Genomic DNA, 23,999 nt, shown 5'->3' on the forward strand with positions numbered 1-23,999 from the left:
GTTTGAAGCTGATTCAGTCAATGACTGAAGCCAAACAAAAATGTATGAAGTTTATTTAAAACTTTATCTACACAGATAGGACTGCTGAGCTTGTACACGGCTTTCACAAAGTCCTTACTTTCCATCTTTTCTTTCTTTCTTCCTTTCTTGTTTCTGTTCATCCATCTGTCCTGTACTGCTGGTGCATCCTTAGAATACGAAACAGAAAGAACGACATCCTGAGTAATTTCTTAATGAGCATCCATAAATCTAGAAGAAAATTAGTCTATTAAAGCATTTTTGATCCCTAACCCACCCTGAGTTACCTGTACCTATCAATACAAAGCAGGAGGCTTCACCATCCTTCTGTGTGAACTAGAGTCAGCATTTCAGATGTGTAGGTCTATAAAATGTCCCCAGGATTCTCCTTTACCATTCAGTCTGCATATCTACCATGGGAAAAAGCAGGGAAATATCTTTAGGTGCAAATAGCAGGCAACTGGGCATCTGACTGACATAGTATCAGGAAACTTTCTTCTCCCCAAATCTGTTTTTCACATTTTAAAGATTTTCAGCTGCTGAGGAGATAATTCCAGGGATACTTCAGCACAGAAATTGTTAGCATCAGCTACAGTGAAGCTGCCCTTGTAGCCCTGGGGAATAGGAGTAAAAAGCAACTTAACTGAGAGCTTTAGTAAATTCCATAGAAAAACCAATTCACAGAAAACTGAGTCTTAACTTTGGCTTTGCTACTGTTTTTTTAGTAGAGAACTGTAGCAGAGAATTTCTACAGGGCAAAGAAATTTGTTTTGTCATTTACAACATTCTCAGAGATTGTAGATATAATTAATGTTGATGTTTTGATTTTGTTTTTCTTTATATTTTTACACCAGAGATATTTTTGAAGCTCATTTTATTTAGATCCTTAGAGCAATCAATTTATTCTTTTGTGATTACAAACTATTGCTTTTTATAAGTTTATTTCAGTGCTTCTCTGTTTAAGATTAAATTAGCAAATCTCCAATTCTTAAGAGGATTGACAGTTCTTGTGAAGTTAATAATTTTCCACAAATATATAAAAGAAACAATAAATTTTTAGACAATAAGTTCCTGGTCAAGAAAAATAAAACCAAAGCAGACATCAAAGTAGTGAGTACACATTTTACCTGTTGTTTTTTAGTAAGAATCAGAGGTGATTATCTGCTCTTTCCCAACATGAAATCCATTACCAGGCTTTACTACGTAAAGACAAATTTTAAAGCGTAACTCTAAAGGTGTCAGTCAGGATTTGGCTTCTTGTAGGCCGTGTTGAATTTGTTTGTGAACATACAACACTGCTTGTGTGAGTAAATTACATTGAAAGTGCCTTCAGACGTTACAGTATCATTGAGTGGCTTACTCTGTAATCAGTTTTCCAAAGTCCTCTCGCCACCAATGTGGATGTCTGTATTTTTTCCTTTAAGAGGTCTAGTCTCTCAAAATTCTTGCCACTTTCTTTGGTTTATACCTTATAGTATTTCTCCATAATCTGTTGTAGCTGATTCTTTTTTATTGAGAGTGTTTATATTATCTGTTTTTCATGAACATCTTTTTTTCCTTTTCATTTCTTCGTGGAAGTTTTTTGTTTGTTTCTTTCATGTATGTGTGTGTGTGTGTGTGTGTGTGTGATTACCTCTCCAAAGAATCCACAGAACCTGATATGTTCTTAATCTCTTCCTGCAGACCCATTCTTTGATGCCTAAGCAAAAGCTGCCTAGACAAAAATAGCTTGAGTTGTCACACACAGAAATAAGCATTTATTTTTCTCACCTCTGTATGTCTGGCTTTTTACAGGCAATAAAACTCTTCAAGGCAAGGGCTAACATAGCTGTCTTATAATTTTGTGATATTTCAGGTGATACAAAAGCCTACTCCCAGTGTGCATTTTTAATATAGATACTTGGTGTATATACAATGTTGTATATATACTTACACATACAGCAGTGCTCTTGGAATACGCAGCAGTGCAATAGCGATAAATATTGTGTTCTTTCATGAAATTTTCATGGAATAATCACTGATAGTACTGTTGTTATTATTATGGCAGAAGATGATGACTTTCTTTTCTGCCATCCAACTTCAACACGGGACACCTGAGATAATTTCTAAAAAATAATAATAATAAAAAATTATTTTAAAATAAACAAATCAGGTGTGCCTGTGTTCACGCCACCCAAAAGCAGCCGTTTTGAACCTCGGTCCAGTATTCCAGGCGGCCTCCTACAGGCACCCAGGCCCAGGCTGGTACCCAGAGGCGGCGTTCCCAGGAATTCCCTAAGGAATGTCTGCTCGGTGCTCTCTCCCCAGGCCGCAGTGAAAGCCGTGGTGGCCTCCACGCGCCTGGGCAGCCACAGCGCCCACGACGGGCAGCGGCCCGGGCAGGGCGCCCAGCCCGCCGAGGAGCCCGCGGGGGAGGCGGCGGCGGCGCCCCCGGAGCTGCCCTAGGCTGCGCCGGCCGGCGCCTCGCACAGCAGCCTCCTCCTTCCATCCACCAGACACATCCGTGAGCTCGGCCCCTCGGGCTCTGCTTCGGCGTGCCGCGGGCCCCTGGCGACCCTACCTTCAGTGCATGTGACTGCTTATGAAAATAGCAAACTGTTCCATTAGGCATGTCATGGAAACAGTGTAATTTGCAGTGATACCGGCAGGTGAAAACATGGGGATTATTAACTATCTACCATAATGTGTATACTTCATCTATCTAGTGTTCCTAGGTGGCATTTGAAACAAAATGCTGTTTTGTTTGGTTTTATGGAAGTAGGTGTCTTATCTATGTTGTGAGTTTCTTTGAACTGTTTCCTTCCAGGCTCATAGTCATTTCATGGAAGGAAATACCGAACTAGTGCTTTTAAAACTGATGTATGAAATAATGTTTTTTATCTGTAAAATTGAAAAAGTATTTGGGGATTTACATGCAAAAAAAAAAAAAACCACCAAAAAAAAAAAGCAACAACGACAAAAAAAAACCACAAAAACAACAAAAACCAACATTCCACTACTTATGAAAAGAAATTGAAATGGTAGTTCTACTGGGCATGAAAATGTACATTGTTCAAGCTTGCATTGAGAATGCCTTATTCTGACTTTTCCTGTTTATATACATTATTTTAATAGCAACAAAAATTACTCAGATTTCTGTCATTTCATTCCACAGTAAAGTTTTAGTGAAACAAAACTATAGACTAAACAAGGATTAGAGTACATGCAAATTTTTGGCATGCCATTATATTTATTCATTAAAATTCTAATCTGCAGCTAGAAGACATTTTATAGGCCCTAAGGGAATAATCTGCATTTAAATAAGTTGTAAATGTTTGAAGGAAGCTATTCCACAGCTTAGCAATTTTGCTTTGGGGAAACACTTTTATGCAAGGTCTGGGAGCAAGCAGTATAATCTAGTTGGTTCCTGGATATTTTAACCTCATGAGTGAGCAGTTTCCACCTGTAATTAGCCCACATTTTCCTAACAAAGGACCCTTCCTGTAAAGTGGTCCACCAGCACCGATCTTGCATCCACCCAGAGCTGTGTCTTGAGTTAGCAGGTGTGTGCATCAATCAGCTTGTAAAAGTAGGGTCAGGCTCTTCAGCTGTCTTGATATTTTTGTTGAATGTGGTTGATAGGAACTGAAAAGCTAATCTGCATCAGCGTGTATGACCACTTACACTTGTTATCTACTTGACAGCATGTGACTATTGTACTGATATATTACAAAAATGGCAAAAAGAACCTGATGTACAACAATGTCGTTTGTGCTTGTTAAAATTTTTAATACTGATAGTTACCTAACATCATAACACAGTCATTATTCCTCTTTAGCTTTAATTGTTTTTATGTTGTTGTTGTTAGGCCTTGCACAACTTGCCTTGAAAAAATGCAGCAGCTACTGAAAAAAACAAGACTTTAATAAAACATTCAATAACTACATTTCCTGATGAAATTAAAGGGTAATAAATACAATGTTATTTGTATGGTAGATTTAATAAATAAAATGTGCTCTAAATTAATATATAAATGAGGATTAAAGATCCTGTCTTTACTGGGTGAAAATGCATGCTAATGAATCTATTATGCTTGAGATTTTTGTATCCATTTCTTCAAACTCTTTGAACTTGTATAAATGTTTTGCTAACTAAGAAGGGTTGAAATTTAAAGTACATGCATCCATTCAGTTTTCAAGGGACACTTTGAGGTCTGATAGGGGCCTAGCAGCTGTATGCAAGCCAACATGACGCTTCTACAGATTTTTCTCTTGGAAATAAGATTAATAATTTTTGAGAAACTCATAAGTACATCTACCTGTCTCACTTTTTACTCTCTGTCTTACTTCCTTTGAGATCACTGCAATTCTCAGTTGCTGTATTCCACCCTCTTACACTGTGGTGAAGTAATCCAAGTTCAGTCAGTAGGGAAGTTTGATGGCTGGATTTCTGTAACATTTCACCTTCATTTGGGATAATTGCTTCAAACCTGCAGAAGGGGAGTTGGCTGCACAGTAACTGCACATCTGTGAGAGTTCGAGCATAACTTCCTTTATCTGAGGTACAGTTTGTTGAGCTGAAAAGCCATCCCAGCTGATTCCCCATGGTAGTTTTTTGCTAAAATATACCACAGCATATCATAACTATGAGCTGATGCCACCCAACAGGAGATCTCTGTGGCAGCATGATCTTAAGAGACAACACAGTTTTGTGTACAAAGGCTCTGGGGCCTCAGTTGTTTGGGGTTTTTTTTTGTTTGTTTGTTTTCTTTTATCACACTCAACACTAAGCAATCAGGATGTCTGTGTGAGTCTGTGATTGCCAGTAGGTGACTCAGTAAAGTGCCTGGATGATATATTTGATGTATGGCAGCACTTGGACGTATGCATGCACTGGAAGACAGGAGTGTTACCTGCATTGGTTTTGTCTGAAAAAATCACATCCTGGTGGCATCTGCTGTAATGCAGACTGGGATGTCCACCATCAGTGTCTTACTGTGGCTGAAAAAAGTGAACACACTCAAAAACTACTGGAGATGGACCAGATGTTTCCAAATCTGTGTTATAAGCTAAGTAGAAAGTTACTTGTGCTCTTTTCTATTGAAATCCTAAGCTTTTCTTTTTTCTTTTTTTTTTTTTTTTCTTTAAGAATATTTAACATATTAACAAAGTTCTTCAAGTACAGAAGGGGAAACCTTCCAGTTTTTTTGAAGTTTTTGAACTTAGCAAAACTTTTCGTTTAAAAGCAGACTGCAGCACTAGCCGATTGTTTTAGATATTTTAGATTTTAGAGCTAAGTTCATGATCAGATGACTGTTAAATGGCTAAGGAAGTCCTGCCTTTGCACCACAGCAGAGTTTTTCCCAGGTTCAGAGAGATTTCCTCCAAAAGAGAACAGATTTCCTGTAATTTCCAAGACTTTTGCTTGTAATTTTGTGGGTGACACAGTATATTGTACTGTGAGAGCCTGGCGCTGGTTTGTTGGCTGAAGTTTGTACTTTACAGTGTGCAAACATGCTGTAAAGAGGCAGACACACCATAATCAGACTTGTGAATACAGAATACCATCAAGGCAAAAGTTTTTGATATAGCAGGTTCTTCAGAAGAAGGGTACTAAGGTCCCTGTCCCCACAAATGAGCAGGCTGTTGGACACATGGAGTTACAAAAAACTGCCCAGCCTTGGTGAATAGAGCAAAATACTCTGAAAAGCTGTGTGGTAGCAGAGCAGGACAAAAGCATTAGCCAGAAAGTTTTTTGAAGTGTCTCAGACCATCAGGGAGGCCCAGGCTGCAGGAGTCTGTGGCTAACTGGCAGCTGGACCTCCAGATTTACCAAATGAATCACCTTCTCCTACAACCGACACTGCAAGTGGAGCACAGAACAGCTGGCAGCCACGAGAGAAGAGACGACTACACCACATTTTCTGCTGCCCAACAGTGGGGAAAGGGAAAATTATACTGGGAGTTGTTAGTGTCCAGCTCAGCAGAAGGAAAGCAATACTGACCAGCAGCAAATGTAGCAGGACTCTGGAAAATAAACCCTTGTTTCTCGATAAATGTCCCTCAGCCCCTGCACACGTGCTGGGTTGTCCCTGGGGATTTAAGAGCAGCATATGAAAGTGTGGGGTGGAGGGTCCCTGCAGATCCTTGCACAGTGTCCTGCACTTTGCCTGCTTACAGAATGACAGACACGAGACCAGCGCAATGCCTTGACCCCAGGTTTGTGCCGAGGCTGTTTCTCCTTAGAGAAGAGCTCATCTCTATGTGGCTCTTGTTGCTGCTGAGGTTTGAGTGCATAGCTTATGGAGGCATGGCATTCATATAACAAAAAAATACCAGAGGCTGACCAAGAAGGATGCACAGTTAGACCTAGAGATCAGTGGCAAGAATACACACAAGTCCCGAAGATAACAAAGGTAACAAAGAGGCAGGACATTTATAATGTTACTTTATAAAAAAATAACAGCTCAAAGAATATCCTTTACTCCCTATGAGAGTGAATCCAGTTGGAACATAAATAGAGTTTGTTCTTTTGTATAGAAATTTATATAGAATTCCCTGATAACCCCCTGCAGAATTTTGTTGAACAGAGATCATCAACTGCATTGCAGAATAATAGGAAAATAAGGAAGGCAAAGACAAAAAATAGGAGTGAAATATTTGCCTAGTCTATACACAGACCTCTAAAGCAAGGCTTGCAGAGGGTTACAAAGATGATGATAGGACAGGAGCAGCTCTCTTATGAGGAAAGGCTGAGGGAGCTTGGCCCATTCAGTCTTATGAAAGGATAACTGAGAGGGGACCTCATTAATGTATGGAAATACCTGAAAGGAGGGTGCAAAGAGGATGGACCAGGCTCTGCTTCGTGGTGCTGAGCAATCGGACAAAAGGCAGAAATTGATGTTCAGGATGCTCCCCCTGAACATGAGGAAGAAATTCTTTACTGTGCAGGTGTTCACACACAGGGACACGCAGCCCAGAGAGGCTGTGGAGTCTCCCTCACTGCAGATATTCTAGAACCTGGACATAATCCTGTGGAATGTGCTCTAGGAAACCTGACTTGAACAGAGAGGTGGGACCAGATGTCCATGCTGATGGTGACTTCCAGCCTTACCCATTCTGCGATTTCGTGATTTTATGACTTTAGTTCCAGAAGATACATAAACTCTTACTGGCAAGACTGCAGATTGTTTATATCTGGGAGGTAAATTTCTGGCCAGAGTAATTCAGAACGTTGCTGGAGGGGCAATGAAGAACATCCCTAGGAGTGTGAATCCTCTAACTAATAAAAGGATAGAATGATATACATGCATATAACAAAAAAATCAGCCAATACTTACATCATCATCTACCCCTCCAGAACATGAATGGAGTTCATGGAAAAGAGAACATGAATGCAGTCATGTTCTTAGTTATTACTGGAAAGCATTCAAATATTGTGGGAATAGGCATAGCACAGAAGCAGGAAGTCACTTGAAGTGGTCCAATTCTGAATTTTGCAGAGAAATTATAAATTAAAATCTGAATTTGTACATGAACACATAAAAATATAAATTTATCAAATATGAAGCAGGGACTGCTGAACAATCTCTGAGAGCTAGGTCTGTATGGAAAGTTGCAGCAACCTTTTAAGCCATTTTTTTCTTCCTTGGTAGTATAATTCAGCTGGGTCTGAAACTTTAATGATTAACAGTCTGATTAATATTGACATTACTGGATGAAATTTAGTAATATGTATCAAGGTATAGATATCAAATACAGTGGTACAGAGTTTTGCCCAGCTCTGGCTCCTTCCAAGACACAGATGGGAAGAAGATTATTTCAGTGTCTTCCTTTCATGTGCTCAGTACAGGGGTCAAAGAGGAATGACAACACAAGCACAGCATTTCATGATGAGTTGGAGGTGCCCCAAACTGCACAGAGCCCTGCCCAGTGATGCTTCATCCACAGCATGTGTGCCTGAGAACAGACTGGCCTTTTATTTGTGTGTTAGGAAGATGTTTATTGGCCAAGGTATTGGCAGCACGTGCTTGCGCCTGTGAGGTACCATAGAGTTCCTCCTATAGGAAGATACATAAAAAGCAAAGCTTAAAAGAAGGGGATATTTGAAACTCTGGCTTCAAGAACAAGTGTTAACATCAATGGCTAAACGGATTATTGTTATTCTTTCCCTTTATGTTTCATGGGCTTTTTTCCTGGCCCAGGGGTACCCAGGAACAGCTGTCAGCTGCCAGTCAGTGGGTAAAGAGCCTTCTGACACCTGGCAAGTTTCAGCTTTTCTTCCCTGACAAATCTGCGGTTGCCTTTGGCTCCCAGAAGAATCTGGGTTTCATTAGTCAAGTATACATGTATCTCTCTGAGACACCCCTGGTGTGATTTGTCACTGCCAGTTAGTACCCAGCAAGAGGTATTTTCTACTTTCCATTTCCCAGATTCATGCTAGCTCCTGGCACCTTCAGATTCCCTTCTTAAGAGCCTACCCCTGGCTCTGTGAAAATAATATAGCTCTGTGTTGTGCAACAAATGCCAGGAAGACACAGAAAACAATTGAGCTTCTTGTGTTATTTTCCCAAAAGAAAATGAAGGCAGCTGGGCTGCTGTAGGCACAGGATGAGGGGTACAGAGCAAAGAGGCACAAGAACAACCCCATGCCAGTCCTTTGTCAACAGCACTTTTTTCCTTCTGTGGAAGACATTGTTTAAGTCAATCCAAAGAGACAAGTCAGGATTAAAAACTCTGAAAATCACGTGTTCTATGACCAGTGACCTTCTTAATATTGTTTACATAATATGAATTGATATACTTAGAATCATGTTTGATGCAGCATTGCCATTTCACGGGATTGGCACAAGAAGCTGCAAAGTCAGTTTGGAACACCTGGTCCCATTTGTGGTCTGGAACTCTAAATAATGATCTGCCTTGTAATACAAAACTCTGGAGCCAGTCATTGTATCTGCATAAGTACACACAGGGAAAGTCCACCAACAGAAAAAAGACTGTAATTTTGATCCCTGTCTTGGGTGGACCTGGGGTGATTCTTCTAATGGAAATTATTATGTTGAATGACTTGAAGCAGCTATTCTGGTCACTTGAAAGCTGAGGGTAAACCATTGGGTTTGATTTAGAGCTGCAAATGGCATGTGATCTGTTCCAGAGACAGTATGGGACAGCTCTGGGAGCCACTGAGTCATATTTTTTCATCCACAGAACTGTGCATAGGGGTCTGCACTATCCTATCAGCCCTCAGACCCCAAAGCATGATGATATTACTTAAAAATGTGAAACTTGCTTGAACGAGCAGAACTACACAAACCTCCAAATAACACTGCACAATAACCAACCATAACAAACACACCAGAGAATTCTGCTACAAAACACACCAAAAAGAGCACATTTTTAGCTTTGTGTCAACAAAGTATGAAGTGAAAAGTGCCTCTAAAGGCACATTTCAAAGTTTCAAGTTCCTTGATTTCTGTTATTTTCCTGAATCCCCACCAGCCGTGTTTATGGAAGTCATGCAAACATCTCTATCCAGTGACAGTCTCCTCGAGATGGAAGAACATCACCACTGACCCTGCTCTCCATTAGTAAGACATCAAACCTGTATTGTTGGTATTATCAATATGTCCCCCATGTCTCTCCCTCCTGCTAAGGGGCCTGAAGTAGTCTTTTACAGAAAACTGAAGTTTGTCCAGAAGCATTTCATTAAACTAAGCAAATGGACTGTATGTATATTTAGACAAAACATCTTTGAAATATGTCCTAAGCCCTGCTGCAGCAGTGTCCTCCCTGAGAAGCATTTTCCTTGGGAATGACAAGGACCCTGCAGAGCATCCAAGGCTGGTGTCATCATCTGTGTACTACCTTCAGTGTAGTGATAGTGATTTGCTCTGCTCAAATCATTACCACCTTGGTTGCAGGGAGACAAAAATTACAAACTAAGATACTTTTTACTGAAAGTAATTAGAAGCAAGGAAATTTACACCTATTGGATGCTGAGAGCTAGCCCAAACTGTTTCTTTGTGCTGTTTAGCACAAGAACCACTTCCTTGTTCACACCACATCCTCATGAGATGTCATGCTAACACTCCTTATTAAATAGCAGAACTTTTACTTAATGTTGCATAAGGGGACATTGTGTTGGGGTCGGTTGTTTTTTGGCCTTATTTTTTTGGAACACACAGTGTTGAGAAGCCTATGCTCATGAGAAAATTACCTCTGAAATGGTTAATTGCTCAGGGAGAAGGAAAGATAGAGAGGTGGAGGGTGAGAGATGGAGGAATCCTAGTCACAGAACCACAGAACCATTTAGGATGGGAAAGACTCTTGGAAGAGATTGGCTGGGAAAGATCGTGCAGTCCAACTGTTAACCCAGCCCTGCCAAGGCCACCATGAGCAGGATGTTCTTGCAAAACAGCAGTGGCAGCTGGTCCAGCTTGTCAGGGAGCAGGAGTAGGGAAGAGTCATTGAGACTGTCTGGCCTGTGGGAAGATGTTTGTTACTCCCCAGGAGCTATACCACCACATCCTTGCAAGACCAGGACAGAGGCAGCCTGGCTGCTCCACACCCACAGTAAGGAGCTCGTCTGCTTAAAACTTTAACCTGAAGAAACATGGAACACGAAGGGTGCCCATCTGGCTTGGCCTTGGTCTGGAGGAGGACCATAAGGAGGGAATTTTGTGCTTTTGTTAATTCAAGAATACTGTATGCTGGAAGGTATGGGTATGTGCTGATGTTTCCAAGACAAACAGAAAAATGGTGCCTTTGACTAACACAAGGTATTTTATAAGCCTGTTACAGAAGCTCATTGACCTCAGAGCAGTGGAAGCTGGACTCTAACTAATAACAATTAAGAATGTTGTAAATCTATACAGCAGACTTTCTCAAATTAACTCCATGGCCTGTGTTCCTGACTCCTTATTTTACTGCTTAATGTGTAAGAAATCCTGTACTGTCAAGACTATTTTCTTCTACTAGCAAAGATGTAAGCAACTAAATAGCAGTTTATAGTCTGATTGTTTAACTGTACCCTTTTGCTTCTGATTAAGCCTGTTTGTGTAATAACTTTCCTAATATTGTGCAAGTGAACCAGAGAGAAATTTGAACCAGAAAAAAAAATGACCATTTTGTTAATTCCATGTATTCTATGTGGGACCAGTGTACCTCCTTGTATGCTTGTATGGGAACGCTGAAAAGCCATGAGAAAATAATGCTGGAATGTCTGTTTTTAGTAAGTGGCGTGCATGACTGATCTGATACTAAATAAACTAGTAAATCTAGAAAGGGTTACATCTATTATTTGCTGACAGCTAATGCTCAGTGTAGAGCAAGGAGCAATAGTCATCATCATAAAGAGCTTGGCAGAGCTTTTCCTGTGCTCCTCTTCCTCAAAAGTTAGCAGCTGAATCACAAACTAAAGTGGTGGAGTACAGAGCTGGGGGCTGTCCAGGCTTCCCCTGTGCCCCAGGGTGGGTTATGTGAAATGCTTGTGTCCCTTTTTGTCAATTACTTCTAGCAATTAAGAAATTACCACCTCCTTGTGCACTCTAGTTCTGCCTCTCTTTTAACTGGGAAGTATTTTACAAAGTCCTGAATATTTTTGTTGCACTTAACAGTTTGTCTATCACAATGACTTGTTTTCTGCAACCATTTCACAACGATTTATTTTTTTGCAACCTAATCCAAAGGTTATTAATGTGGTCCTTCATTCAGCATCCTTCCCTCGCAGCAACACAAACCAAACCTTTACCCTAGAGGTCTTACACTCTTTTTGTTGCTCTTTCTGCCTTTTGTTGACTAGTCTTTGTCTTAAGCTATGTTGTCAAAAACTGCATATGATACCTGAATGGAGAACATTGCAAGACATACTGAAATGACTTTTTATTTCTCTGCTCTGTTTCCATATCTATCACCCTCAGCCCTCAGGAGTGTTCCCTCTTGCCTAGTACTGATGCATCTTGTTATTCTTGCCACCTACAACTCTTTAGTCTTGCAAACTGCTTGAATGCAAAGTCCCTTCATATAGTTTTGTGGGAGATGATTTTACAAAAGCTCTCCATCCTGGAGCAATGTAAGAAATAAATTATAAACTCTATGAGACTTTTTGCATGGCAACAGTACTCCAGGAAAAAAGAAAAAAAAAAAAAAGAAAAAAAAAAAAGAAAGTCTAATTTGGCGCTTCCATGGATGTTGCTGAATCTTTTCCCAAGCAAATGCAAGGCATACATTTAGGAAATCATCTTGGTCACTCCTCCATAAGAGAATGAAAAAGGGCAGTGGAAGAGCCAAAGGAAAGAAGAGGGCTAGTATCAAGCTGGCTTTGAGCTCCCCCTGGAGCTGACCTCTTAAAGGCAGAGGATCAAACAGCTGAGTTGGAGCTCGTGGTACAGCACAACACACTGGCGCTATAGTGATCTTGAGACAAACAAAGAAACGGGAAATAAGAAAGACCTAGCAAGTCAGAGGAACTTTTAATGAGTTAGGATAGCTGGGGAGTCAATATAATGATCCTGCCTCATAACTATCAGATTTCTGTATTTCTGTTGATGCCTGGCGCAGTCTTCTTCTGTAAAAATCCCTGGGCTTTTTTAGTTATGATGTCCTTCTCAGCAGTTCAAGCACTTGTTTCCTTCAACATTACACATAACCGAGCAGTTTTATGTCTCAAATATCCAACACTGCAGGTGGTTTTGGGAAATGATTCCATGTTTTTACATCCATGGTGAATTCTCTATACTTTCATTTGACATTAGGAAAACAAAAACGTGCATGAAGGGTCTCTTCCCTCTTCCTTACTTCTTTGGTACTTATGGAGGGCATCAGGTTCCCTTAATTTTGTTTCCACTGAAGCTCTACTCCCATGGTGTGGGCTGGGAGGCACACAGCAGAACAGTAAGATTTTTGCCCATGTTGAGCATATACAAATTTTTTTTTTTTATTTGGCTGATTGAGATAGGGAGACCATGAAATTCTTCAGGCATGGCTGTGCACATACAGGCTGCATCTTTAACCCTGTATGCAGAAGAGATGGTGATTTGTGGAGACATGGCTTATGTTCCTGTGAACAGGCATGCTGTGGTTCCTTTCCTTCCCCCTTCAAACTGTGAGGAGCTTGAAATCTTGTTAGGCATATGGACAAATAACATGGGCTGACCCAACTCGTGTTTGCTGCTGCTCAAATGTACGCAGCAGAGCATTGTCCTGCCTCCCCAGTGCACCCTGGAGCTGGAATTAGTAACACAAATGCCTCAGCAGCAAGGCTCCCCAGTTGGAACCCAAATTGCAGGCAGCACTCAGACTGACACATTCAGATAGTCAGGGAATCTTGGCATAATAATTTCCTCTCTGGGGTTATAAACTGCCTCAAAGAGAGGTCTGTGCTGGCAGGTAGGTCAGCAAGCCCAGGTACTGAGTTCAGGAAGTGCCTTCTACCCCTGTGCATCCCAGGGCAGAGCCAAACGGGTCCAGAGAGGGCTTGAACAATGCCAGCTTCTAGTTACACTTTGTGCAGTAACTGATCTAAGAGCTCCACTTAGGTTACCTGTAACAAAGAAAAACTACTGAGAATTACTAGGTTGCCATAGTGTCTTAGCACACTGAAAGAAATGCTTTAATGAAAGTAACTCTGGAGAAGACAGTTCTGGTGATGTGCTGGCATTTGAGGCTCCTTTATCCAGATGTGGGTCAGCTATGAAACATGCACAAGTATCTCCTGCCATATGATGTTATCATCTGTGTCTGCTTTCTCCCTGCTAGTGACACAATCCCAAGGAAGGTTAACTCCATAAAGCAGTCCCTGTTTGAACTGTAAAACTGAGTCATCAGCACAGCCCAGAGGACTGGAAAAGGCAGAATGCATTACGAAGTGTGGTTTAGGACTTCAGGATATATTATTTTCTAGAGAACATCTAATATTTAGCATAGGTTTAAAATCTCTCCCATCTTTCTATTATCCTTCACCAGGAAATGGGTTTGAACATCAATGTTTTCTTTTAACAATTTTAATAATTAATGTCCTTATGGATTTTCCAAAGATCCCAAGTGGCCTCTATATCTATCCTTGTCACACTTTGCAGAAAGTGACATGATACCTGCCCTACAAGAGTGTGCTGCATCTCATAGGAGACAGTTTTCTCAGCAACAGAACAAGGCTGCAACTCTTTCCACTGAAGTGAGACACTACAGAACTCTACTGCCTTTACACCAGCATTGCAAGAGAAACAAGGGAAGGCTCTAGAGAAGATACAGGGATTTTCTTAGTTTCTGTAGCTGCTAATTAAATACAAGTCAATATACATGTTGCAGCTTGTTTTATACACCTAATACACGTTTATGTGCCTTCTGCTAGATGCTATATGCTTGTGTGTTTCAGATTAACTTAATGTTTATGGTCAATAGATCACTTCTTAAACAAAAAGATAAACAACACTAAGCCAAAAGAATAAAGTTCTTCTACAACAACCGTGGGATCATCATAACATATATACTCCTGTATATACATTTTTAGAACTCAAGCCTTGAAAAAAACCTACTTGTGCAGCTTTCAAAACATTTCAACTGGGCATTTTCCTCAGTCTAAATCAAATTTCTAAGTGAAGGCAGGCTTTATTGCTTTCAAATTTAAGGAGACAGACTGCTGCCATTAGAGATCAGCATGCACTGAAGATGAACTACATTATCAGACACAGCTCCCCAAAATGCTATGTATAGCTGTTCAAGGATTGAAGAAGTTACATCACAACCCTGTGGGAATCCATTATTTTAATTTCTTCTGCAGTTGCATTCAAAATACAAATACAATTGCTTAAAGGCTGAACACAGTAAATGAAAGCCACTGTTAAAACAGACTTAGACTTTCCATACACAGGCACAACTTGACTGATTTCACTAGAATTAGGGCTATTTTTACAGCAGGAAACTTCCTATGTTGAACCACTGGTTCACACCATCAAAACTGTTCTGTTTACTTATGATTACTGGAGGAATTATATGCTCTGTGTTTTATAAATTCATCATGTTTCACACTTATAAATTAATCAAATTTGAGATCAGGGCCTGTACACAGAGTATATCTCTGAAGTACACCTCCCAGACAGTTGTGGGAGAGTATTTCTGCTGCCTCTAAACTAACCTCAATCCCATCTCTGCATCTTCTGCACAGCTACAGGCAAGGTTTAATGCTGGAGGCTTTAGATGAGGAACAGAACCCAAACATGAAAATTGTCTTATCTCTATTCCACACACATACAAAGCACCTTGTTGAAGTGCCAAAGAGTAAAGTGTCATATTGCCCAAAACTCTAAAAAGTTAAAAAAAAAATAAATTAGTCATATAAAAATAATTTTGATGTGTCTATACACATGCTGTTTTTCTAGCAAAACCAGATTTCTGCTATTATTGGGTGATTTGTTCAGAAGTCACTTCTGGGTAACTATATTCCTAAATGATAGAAATCTGTACTAGGCAATCTCTCCCATTTCTTCTGCATAAGCAAAACATGGGTTCCTACACTTTGTCCTTGCCACTGCTTTCCTGTTTTAACCCTCTTGGCTCCACCTAGATTGTCCACTAACTGAGGAGAAGAATGCAACAGTGGGAGAAGAGGCTCCAACGTTGTGGCTTTCTTGGTTCTGATGCACTCGGTTAATAGTTCTTCCCTCTCCATCTATAGCTATATAAAAATAATATAAATTTCAGCTTCAAATAAATACATTTGAAATTGGACCTCTTTATTCTAGTTCTGTACTGGTGTGTAACAGAAATTATTATTAGAAGTATCAATATAAAAAAATATACTAGCAATCTTCTTACTTTAGATCAAGATCTTTCTTCTGCTGCTCTGTGCTTCATCAACTTGTCTTTACTGAAAGCAGAAAAAGCCATTTCACTGAATACTAAATAAGGATACATACTGTATATGTGTCAGAGCCCTTAAAATGGGTGTTTGGAAAAATTACTTCTGCAGTGCCTGGTGTTGTACAAACATCCTCCTGTAAGTGTCTTGTGCTCCTTCTGACCCATTTCCCTGCCACTGAAGTGCCTCTGTGCAGATTTAAACTGGGCATTTCACACAAAGGCAATATTTTCCTCTGCATACATCTGTACTGCAACCCCTCCATTAGTCAGTCCCAGCAGCTCTAAAAAGAGAAGACATGAATATGCAAATTCACTGCACATATAATCTCTGTAACTAGGAAGAAAAATAGGCCACACTTCAAACAGCTTTCTCTACAATCATGTCATCATTCATCCCACAGAGCAGCACTGCCAGAGATTTCATAATTGCCTCTGCACCAGTAGTAGAAAGGAGAGCATTCTGGCAGCAATTCCTTGGTGTCCTTGGTGGTAGAAGATCACCTCATGAGCTTTGGCAGATATGAGGAAGGAAGAAAAAAAAAGGAGGACTAACAAAGGGGTTTAAAGGGAAATGCAGAATATACAAAACCTAACAACAAGTTAACATATCCTTGAAATTTGCATCTTAAAAAAAGCCCCTCTACCCTTCAGTAGATCTGAGCAATTCTGCAGCTTGAGCTTTGGCCTTCAGTTGCTCATGTTTTAAGATGTTCATTTATTGCAAAGATCAATCTCTCAATCTAGGGGCAGTACCACAGGACACTGTGCAGCACCAGAAACACTGGCATGTCTGTGCTGCTGTGGCTACAGCAACATCTATCTCTGAAGCAAACGAGTGGCTCTTTCTCTTGCTTTTGGAATTCCAGAGTTTACAGTTAAAGAAACATACACAGAAAGAAAACCCTCCCAAAACCCAATCAAACAAACCCCAAAAACACACTATTACATGCAAATTTAAATTTAAAAAAACTTAGAAGTACAGGGCACCACTGAAGATCCATTTTTTTCTAGGTTTGCTATTTTTACAACTGTGTGATTAAAAGCCTGCCAAAAAAGCCTATGGAAAGACACCTGATGATCTAAATAAACTTTGGATCAGCTGTAAGGGCATCTCTTTCTGCACCGAGACTATTATATACAACAGTAAATAAATTACAATTACAACATCAAAGAAATACCAATAATGAACACTTAGTTTTGCTCTCAAGTACAGTTAGCTTTCTTATGAATAGTATCATTTAACAACTTAGCTATGTAATATCCATATGATAAATCAAATTTTGAAAACAAATTACAGATGCAGCTGAAAAAACTTCAAAGAAAATTTTAAAATTTAAGTAAATATAAATATATATAGATTTTTTTTTTATGTATACAACATTATGTCTTCAATGAGATGCTGCCTGTACAGCAACCTGAGCAACTGGCTCCCAAATTTGCTGCAGAGAGCTGAGCTCACTCTGCATTTTTCAAGTTCCCCCCCCCCACACATCTTGTGCTTTCTACTGAGGAAGCTGGGGGTTTGGAGATTCAGGCTGTTCCTCATAAAAGCTGCAGAGTGCTGAGCAGCAAAAAGCATCTCGCACTGTGCACTGGGAATGTATGTCATTATCACATCAAAAAGCACTTGCTAAAGTTGTTTGGATCCTCAACACAAAGGTTCAGGTGTCATTCAGGAAGAGTGTTACTTCAATTTAGCAGGTAACCTATGCTAAGCTAAACAACATAATCTGATTGCAAGGATTGTGCGGGCTTTGAAGTCACTGCTTGTCTATGTTTTGAGTGCCTTTTTGAGGTCAGAGTAGAAATTGGCCAGGGTACTGGACATAGCAGTGTCTACTGCAGACTGAGGCAGCATCCCTCGCAGCTCAGTCTGGATGTAGCCTGTCAAAAGACTGTGGCCAGGAGAGTCCTTGAGAGGGACACAGAACCAACCGCAAGGGTGATTGAATCCACGGACAAAGTTTGGTCTCACCTCTCCATAGTCCAGGCTTATACCTACCAAAGAAAATAAAACAGACAAAAATTAATTTGATAGAGATAAAAAATAATGTGCAGTAAATTTGAAATATATAAGCTTTTGGCTAGGGAATTTAGTAGTAGTGACAGACACACTAGAAGTTTTTGGGTATTTTTATGCAAAGAATTTGCTGTTCATCCAAATTCTAGGACAGACAGGAGAGCAAAAATGATAAGCAAAAATTCAAATGTTAAGAGGACATTCCTCTCATTTACTGGAAGCAAGTTTTTACTCACTCCAGTTTGCTCTAAGACCTGAGCTGGAGGACTCAACTTGTTTCTAACACTCCTGCCTCTCAGCTGGCATAAGTGAAACCTGGCACAAATGAATGGTTCATGGGTAAACCAGTAACTTGCACATTAGTTTAAGAATGTAAAATGTTAAAGCACCTTTAAATTTGTTACAACACCTTGAATTTATTTGTTGAAGACTATCTCAGACTAGATTTTGAATGTTTACTGCTACTAAATCTGAATTATTGCAAAATAAGAATTTAGCAAAGGCAGGTGGTGGCTTACCACATGTTAGAAGCCCATCTTCATAGCTTGTAGTGTAAGAGAAATCAACAAACTCCCTTGGTGCTATGATGTTCCAGAGCTGGCCAGCAGTTGTATAGCGCATCACACAGCAGTTCTTGTCAAGTGACAGAATTGAAAGGGCAAGAAAATAAATATATCTTAGTATAATGAGTACAGGGAAACTTAATGCTCACAGGCAGCTAACATTTTTCACAAAGGTCACAGCATCTGTCAACTACACTGCAAATTCAGTGAGGTCTGAATGGCTGTGCCATTCTCAACTTATAAGCTGGAACTTGTAAGGACTTGTGGCCTTCAACTGAGAGCAGAGAGTATCTGGCACCATAAAGGTTTAAAGATCTAAAGCTAGAGAACTCTAGCATGCCTGAGAACCAAAAACCACGTGCCTCTTATGTTGCCAAGGAGTATTTGGGAAATTTAAAAGGGCCATGAACAAATTACAAGAGGAACCTCTTGGTACTAAGATACTCTATCAAGTACTTTCAATCCACTAAGTGAAAAATAAAACTGAATACGAACAATTCTTAAAAACAGGTTTTCTTATAATAGAATCTGTATAAATTTTATACAGACAAAATACCTTATAAATCTTCCTTCAGAGACAGAGCAAAAGACAATCCATGTTCAAGCCAGGTGTCCAAATGAGGGTTTTGAATTCATACTGAATGTCTGCTTTAACCAAAGGAAGGCTACCAGATGTTTTATAACTGGCTTCAAACCTACCTTTCTTTTATCAAGTCCTGACCCTCAGTATGAACTATTTTGTGTTCCAGCATAAAGCCATGTCAGTCCTTCAGGAAGAGGGGGAGGCTGCAGCTTCCATATGTGTGGACTACTACTGTTGTTTGTTGTGGAACAGGATAAAGCAAGCTGTATGAAATGGCTTTGGCATACACAGGATTCACACTGCAGCCCTCTGTATGTGAATTTGTATCAGAGGCTACCAGAGCTCCCAGGTTCCCAAGAGAATTATTTTTAGCATTAATGGAAAGATGAACCTCAAGCTTCAGAACAAGACAGTGCTGCCAGAGTACTTAATCTGTGGTCACACAGAGCCTGTATGGACACTGCTGCTCATGCATGCAAAAAGGCAGCTGAAGAAGGTTCATATCTGTTGGAATTGCTCTGCTCTATGTGAAAGTTAAAATTCATGAATATTAAATTCATGTATTCATCAATACACATTTCCCTCAAGAATCTAAAGAAGTCTTCACCTCATCAAATGTTTCCATGATGTCCATTGAAGTCATTAGGCTGTCCCAGTCCAGCCTGTAAGGTCCAGGGCAAATATGATCCACTATTCTGTTAGTAACATCTTCCACCACTCCTTGAGCTTTGTAGCTAGAAAAATGTGTTTACATTTAGTAAGAAATTCTTTATATTCCATTAATTTTCAACAGTACACTTACATTAACACCTTGGTACCAGGAAGTACAGTCAGCAGACAATTGCATCAGAGAAACAGTACAGGAAAAGACCTATGGGTGCATCTACTATTTTTCTGTGCAATAAATTTCATTCTGAAAATTTTGTCCTTTTTTATACAATTAATATTTTATAAATGACAAATTCCTTCCTCAGATAAAAACTACCCTTTTTATTTCCCTAACAACTGTAACAACTTGTTATTTTACTCCTATTGCTCAGATAGCAAGGGAGTTCACCAGAGGTAAATAAACCTAAAGTAAGAAGATCACTAATGTAATGGGAAAAACATTTTTCATAAAGCAAAAGTAACAGGATGTTGGAGACTGAAATGCTATGGTTTATGGCTCAAACAGTTTTATGAAGGAATTTTGCCTATTATAGCAGAATTGTATAACAAAAGCTGCACAGAAGCACCCTAAATGGGCCTCCTGGACTGATGACTTGAGATAAGTGACTCAGGTCTGGGCTGGGGGAGAAAAACACTTTTACAGGATTTCATGGGTGGATCCTTACCACCAAGAAAACTAGACTGAGGGGAGCAATGAAACATCATTGGGACCTACTGAGGGGTAATATGCTTCTACTTAACCTGCCTCTGTCATACTCTCTGTCTTCCCAAACACACATCCCTTTTTCTCTTTCTTTTCCTTCCTTTTTCTTTGCCTCTTTTATTATTAAATAAAATGTATCAATTTTTTCAGTATCAACATCTAGCCTTGTTTGGCTTTAATCAAGTTTTGGGGAACATGTGAATGTTTCTGGATTCATTCTGATTTATTCACAGAGAGTTAGTTCTTTTTACTCCTCTATGATTAGAACAGATCATAACACAAGAGTAAAACCAAGCTAATGAGAAACTACATTATGCTTTAGTAGCATATGATTAGTAAATAAAACAATCTGGTATATGACCTTATAGAACATTCACATGTAATTAGATATTTTAGTAGACACCAGAGCTTTTGCATTCTTGAGTCACTGGGCCTCCAAATCCTGAGGAGGAAGAATCCATCAAAATCAGTACTTTCAAAGTACTTTATATTCATTAAGATGTTCTTATTGATAGCAAATAATCAAGCAACAGATTCACCTCCTCACTTGTGCAGTTCACCCATATTCACTTGACATCATCTGCATGTAGCCCATCTCAGCTGTACACTTGGAACTGGAGGACCATGTGAACATGTCAGTGGCTTCCATGCAGGTGTCTGAAAAGTTCTTCAAAGTGTCCTTTAGCTCCCCAGGTGCATGAACAACCCTGGGGTCTTCATGTGCACACAGCAGTTACTGCCCTCCTGGCTATGGCTCAAGTACACAGCCTGCTGGTGCCAGTGGGCCCATGGATTTGCACCAAGCCAGCACATCCTGTGTGTCTGGGGCCATCAGCTCTTGCAGGGGCAACAGGGCCTAAATTCCATGGGGTGTATCAGTCTTTGAGATAATTTTAAACATTACCTTTTCACAGGACTTTTTGTTTCTTCAGAGTGCTGTTTTCTAGGAATTATTTCTTTACCTAAACCTATTGATACCAACAGAACCCAGTGACAGAAACTCACCCAGGAAGGGCCCTCATGCCACACCAACAACATCACACAACCCTCTCACAACCCCATACTTGGTGTTTTGAAGTTTGAAAGAGTTCAAGGACTGACTGAGCTGTCATCCAGTGACCTTTCAGACCTACTGAATCCAGGCTTGATTCTGAGCTTTATAGGCCATCATTTCTGGGCAGCTGCTGCTGTGCACTTTAGTCAATGGGAGTCCTGTGGTGTGTTCCAGATTTCACTGCTGTTCTAGACACCGTGCAATGCTAAAGTACCAAACTGAAAAGCTAGAAAGGAATTGTACAGCCACAATAGGTAATCAATCCATTTAGCTTCTCCCTGGAGGATCTAAGTAGCTGAGGGCTGTAGAATTCAATCTTATTTTCAAAATTCTACAAAACACTTCTGTGGCACATTAAAAATGTATGTCCTGTGCAAGCAAACTTACAGGTATCCACTGAATTCCTCTGATGGTTTACGCCACACAGTTGCATCTTTCTGAAAGAAAACACAAGACACAATGTTAATTGTCATGTGCATACAATTACAAGAAGTCCAGAAAATGCTTCAATTATTTTGAAGAAAAGCAGCCAAGTTTATTGTTAGCCATGGTTCACCTGGGCACCACTGGACATTTTACTTCAGAATTTTCAGATACCTTTTACTTGTAATTTTCTATTATTCAAAAAAATCCAGAAAACCGGCTTTCTCAGAGTCAAATGCTAGAAGTCTGTGCAGAAGTAGTTTGGTAGGCCAAGTCAGTTTACTGCGAAAACACACAGAATAATGAAACAACATTAGCAGGGAAAGCCTTTCAATTGCAAGGCCACTGGAAAACCAACAGCTGGATGCTACTCAGATGGGAAGACACTACTTCTTCTTGCACTTCTGCAACACAAGTTACAGAAGTGTGCATGAGATGCAGGCACAGACAAGTTCAATTACCTTTCTCTCCTAGATGCCTGATTAGAGGAGTTTTGCAAGCAGGAGTCTATTTTAAAGTTAGAGACAATAGAGGAACCAGTATCTTCTGATTGTTACGTAACTACGAAATGGAACCTCTGTCCAAAATCTCTGAATTTGGTGTTGAAAAGAGTTCCATTCCATTATTTGGAATCATGATTATATAAGCACAAAGGACCAAATATCCTAAAGAACAGTACTGTTAAGTACCACATCCAGAGTAATTTAAGATATTTTGGGGTACAACACATCTTGTGATAGGTAAAGCTCTGAATGTCCTTTACACGGCACAACACCAAAATGGACAGAAGTGAGGGAGGAAGGAAAGGAGAGAGGAAGGAAAGGCTGGAAGGAAGGGTAAAATCTGAGGATTTGAATGCGGGCAGCTTTTTAAAGAAATATGGTGGTACTTAATATAATAACACATAAATACTAATACAAGAATAGACAACATTTAGTAGAGCAGATGTAGTATAGGTGTAGTGCAAGAGTGAAAGGCTTGGATGCTCTGTTCCTCCCTCTCCAGACACGGAATTTGTTAATTTTGCAAACAATCAAGTTACATTTGGATCACTTGCCTCTATCTTATCAATATCTGTTCATGATGGAAAGCAAGCAAAAATAGAAACCCTACTCAAACCACTGTAACAAAAGGAAAAAGATATTTACCACGCTAGTGCTACCATATTGCCACACTTTATTTTCTGTGGAGGACAGCACTAAAAAGTATTCATCCAACCTAGAACTGATGCACAAGCAAAGCTTATTTAGCTTGTTGAAGCACAACTCAAAAAACCCAGGCAGCTCAAAAGAGGATAGCAAACTGCTTGGAAAAAGCAGGAACTGTATTTCCTTTCATGGAAGGAAACTTAGAACAACAGACAAGTGAAACAGTATGAGAGGAAGCCTTGAAAATTAAAGCCTTGAGAATTATCTCATTTCTTAAGAGGAACACATTTGGAAACTGAAACATGATGAACTATTTATTGACAAGGGATTCCAGAGACTGGCAGGCTGTGTCTGCTCTGTTGAAAGTACACTGAGCCTCTTGCAATACTATTAATGCTAGGTACTTCACATTTTGTTGTCAGTCAAGCCTACAGAGGAAGGATTCTTCCGTGAGACACTCCCCTGAAAGTGGGCAGCAGGAATGACAGGGTACGCCTGCCAACACGAGAAGCACATCCTGCCATCTAAAGACGTTCAAGGGGGATGGTTTCCCAGCGCCTGTCGGTCTCAAGTCCCGCAGGGCCCGGCCAAGTGCTCCTCAGCCGTGTGACAGCGGCTCTCTCGGCCGCACCGTGACCCACAGCTCCGCCCGCAGCACTCACGGTTTTCTTCGCCACCCGCCACTCGCCGTCTCCGATGCTGTGGTACCGAACCAGCGTGTTCCGCAGCTTCGAGGCCAGGGGCGCGGGATTGGGCAGCGGATCCATTTGCTTCCCTCCTGCGCGAAGATGCCTAATCACACAGACACACAGCAGAACAAGGCACGGAGTCAGGGATGCCAACAACAGCGTCGATCTTCCGAACCCGAACGGAGGATGTGGAAAACACGGCTGCGCGCACACACGCACATCTCCCAGGCGGGTTCGGGTTGCAGCGCGCGGCTGTCACGGGCTCCGGCCAGGGTCAGGAGCCCAGGCCGAGGGCC

The 23,999-nt window shown here is 40.4% G+C and overlaps 2 protein-coding genes across 5 annotated transcripts in view; one reads left to right on the forward strand and one right to left on the reverse strand.

Annotated features, from left to right (window-relative positions):
* Positions 1–11,682, forward strand: part of CAMK4 (calcium/calmodulin dependent protein kinase IV) — an 84,405-nt gene extending 72,723 nt beyond the window's left edge. The window contains exon 10 of one of the 2 annotated variants that reach the window (XM_079331328.1): positions 8,201–11,682. In XM_079331328.1, coding sequence (XP_079187454.1) covers positions 8,201–8,284 — 84 coding nt within the window. In that variant the 3' untranslated portion in view covers positions 8,285–11,682. Of the gene's footprint in view, positions 1–2,325; positions 3,003–8,200 lie in introns of those variants that run through there. The other variant, XM_079331327.1, reaches the window with a different exon arrangement.
* STARD4 (StAR related lipid transfer domain containing 4) lies at positions 1–23,999 on the reverse strand. 3 transcript variants are annotated; one of them, XM_079331334.1, is made up of 6 exons: positions 23,677–23,999; positions 21,831–21,880; positions 19,625–19,751; positions 18,390–18,504; positions 17,827–17,849; positions 1–188 (listed from the first exon to the last, which is right to left on the reverse strand). In XM_079331334.1, the coding sequence occupies exons 1-6, from the start codon at positions 23,779–23,781 to the stop codon at positions 18–20; spliced, it is 591 nt and encodes a 196-aa protein (XP_079187460.1). In that variant the 5' UTR covers positions 23,782–23,999; the 3' UTR covers positions 1–17. The 3 variants fall into 3 exon arrangements, with proteins under 3 accessions (XP_079187460.1, XP_079187461.1, XP_079187459.1); XM_079331335.1 differs by lacking the exon at positions 1–188 and adding an exon at positions 1,971–2,123 and having other exon boundaries at positions 23,677–23,991; XM_079331333.1 differs by lacking the exon at positions 1–188 and having other exon boundaries at positions 17,257–17,849; positions 23,677–23,981.

The sequence above is a fragment of the Erithacus rubecula genome (genome assembly GCF_903797595.1).
Source record: "Erithacus rubecula genome assembly, contig: SUPER_Z_unloc_2, whole genome shotgun sequence".
Taxonomy (NCBI): Eukaryota; Metazoa; Chordata; class Aves; order Passeriformes; family Muscicapidae; genus Erithacus; species Erithacus rubecula.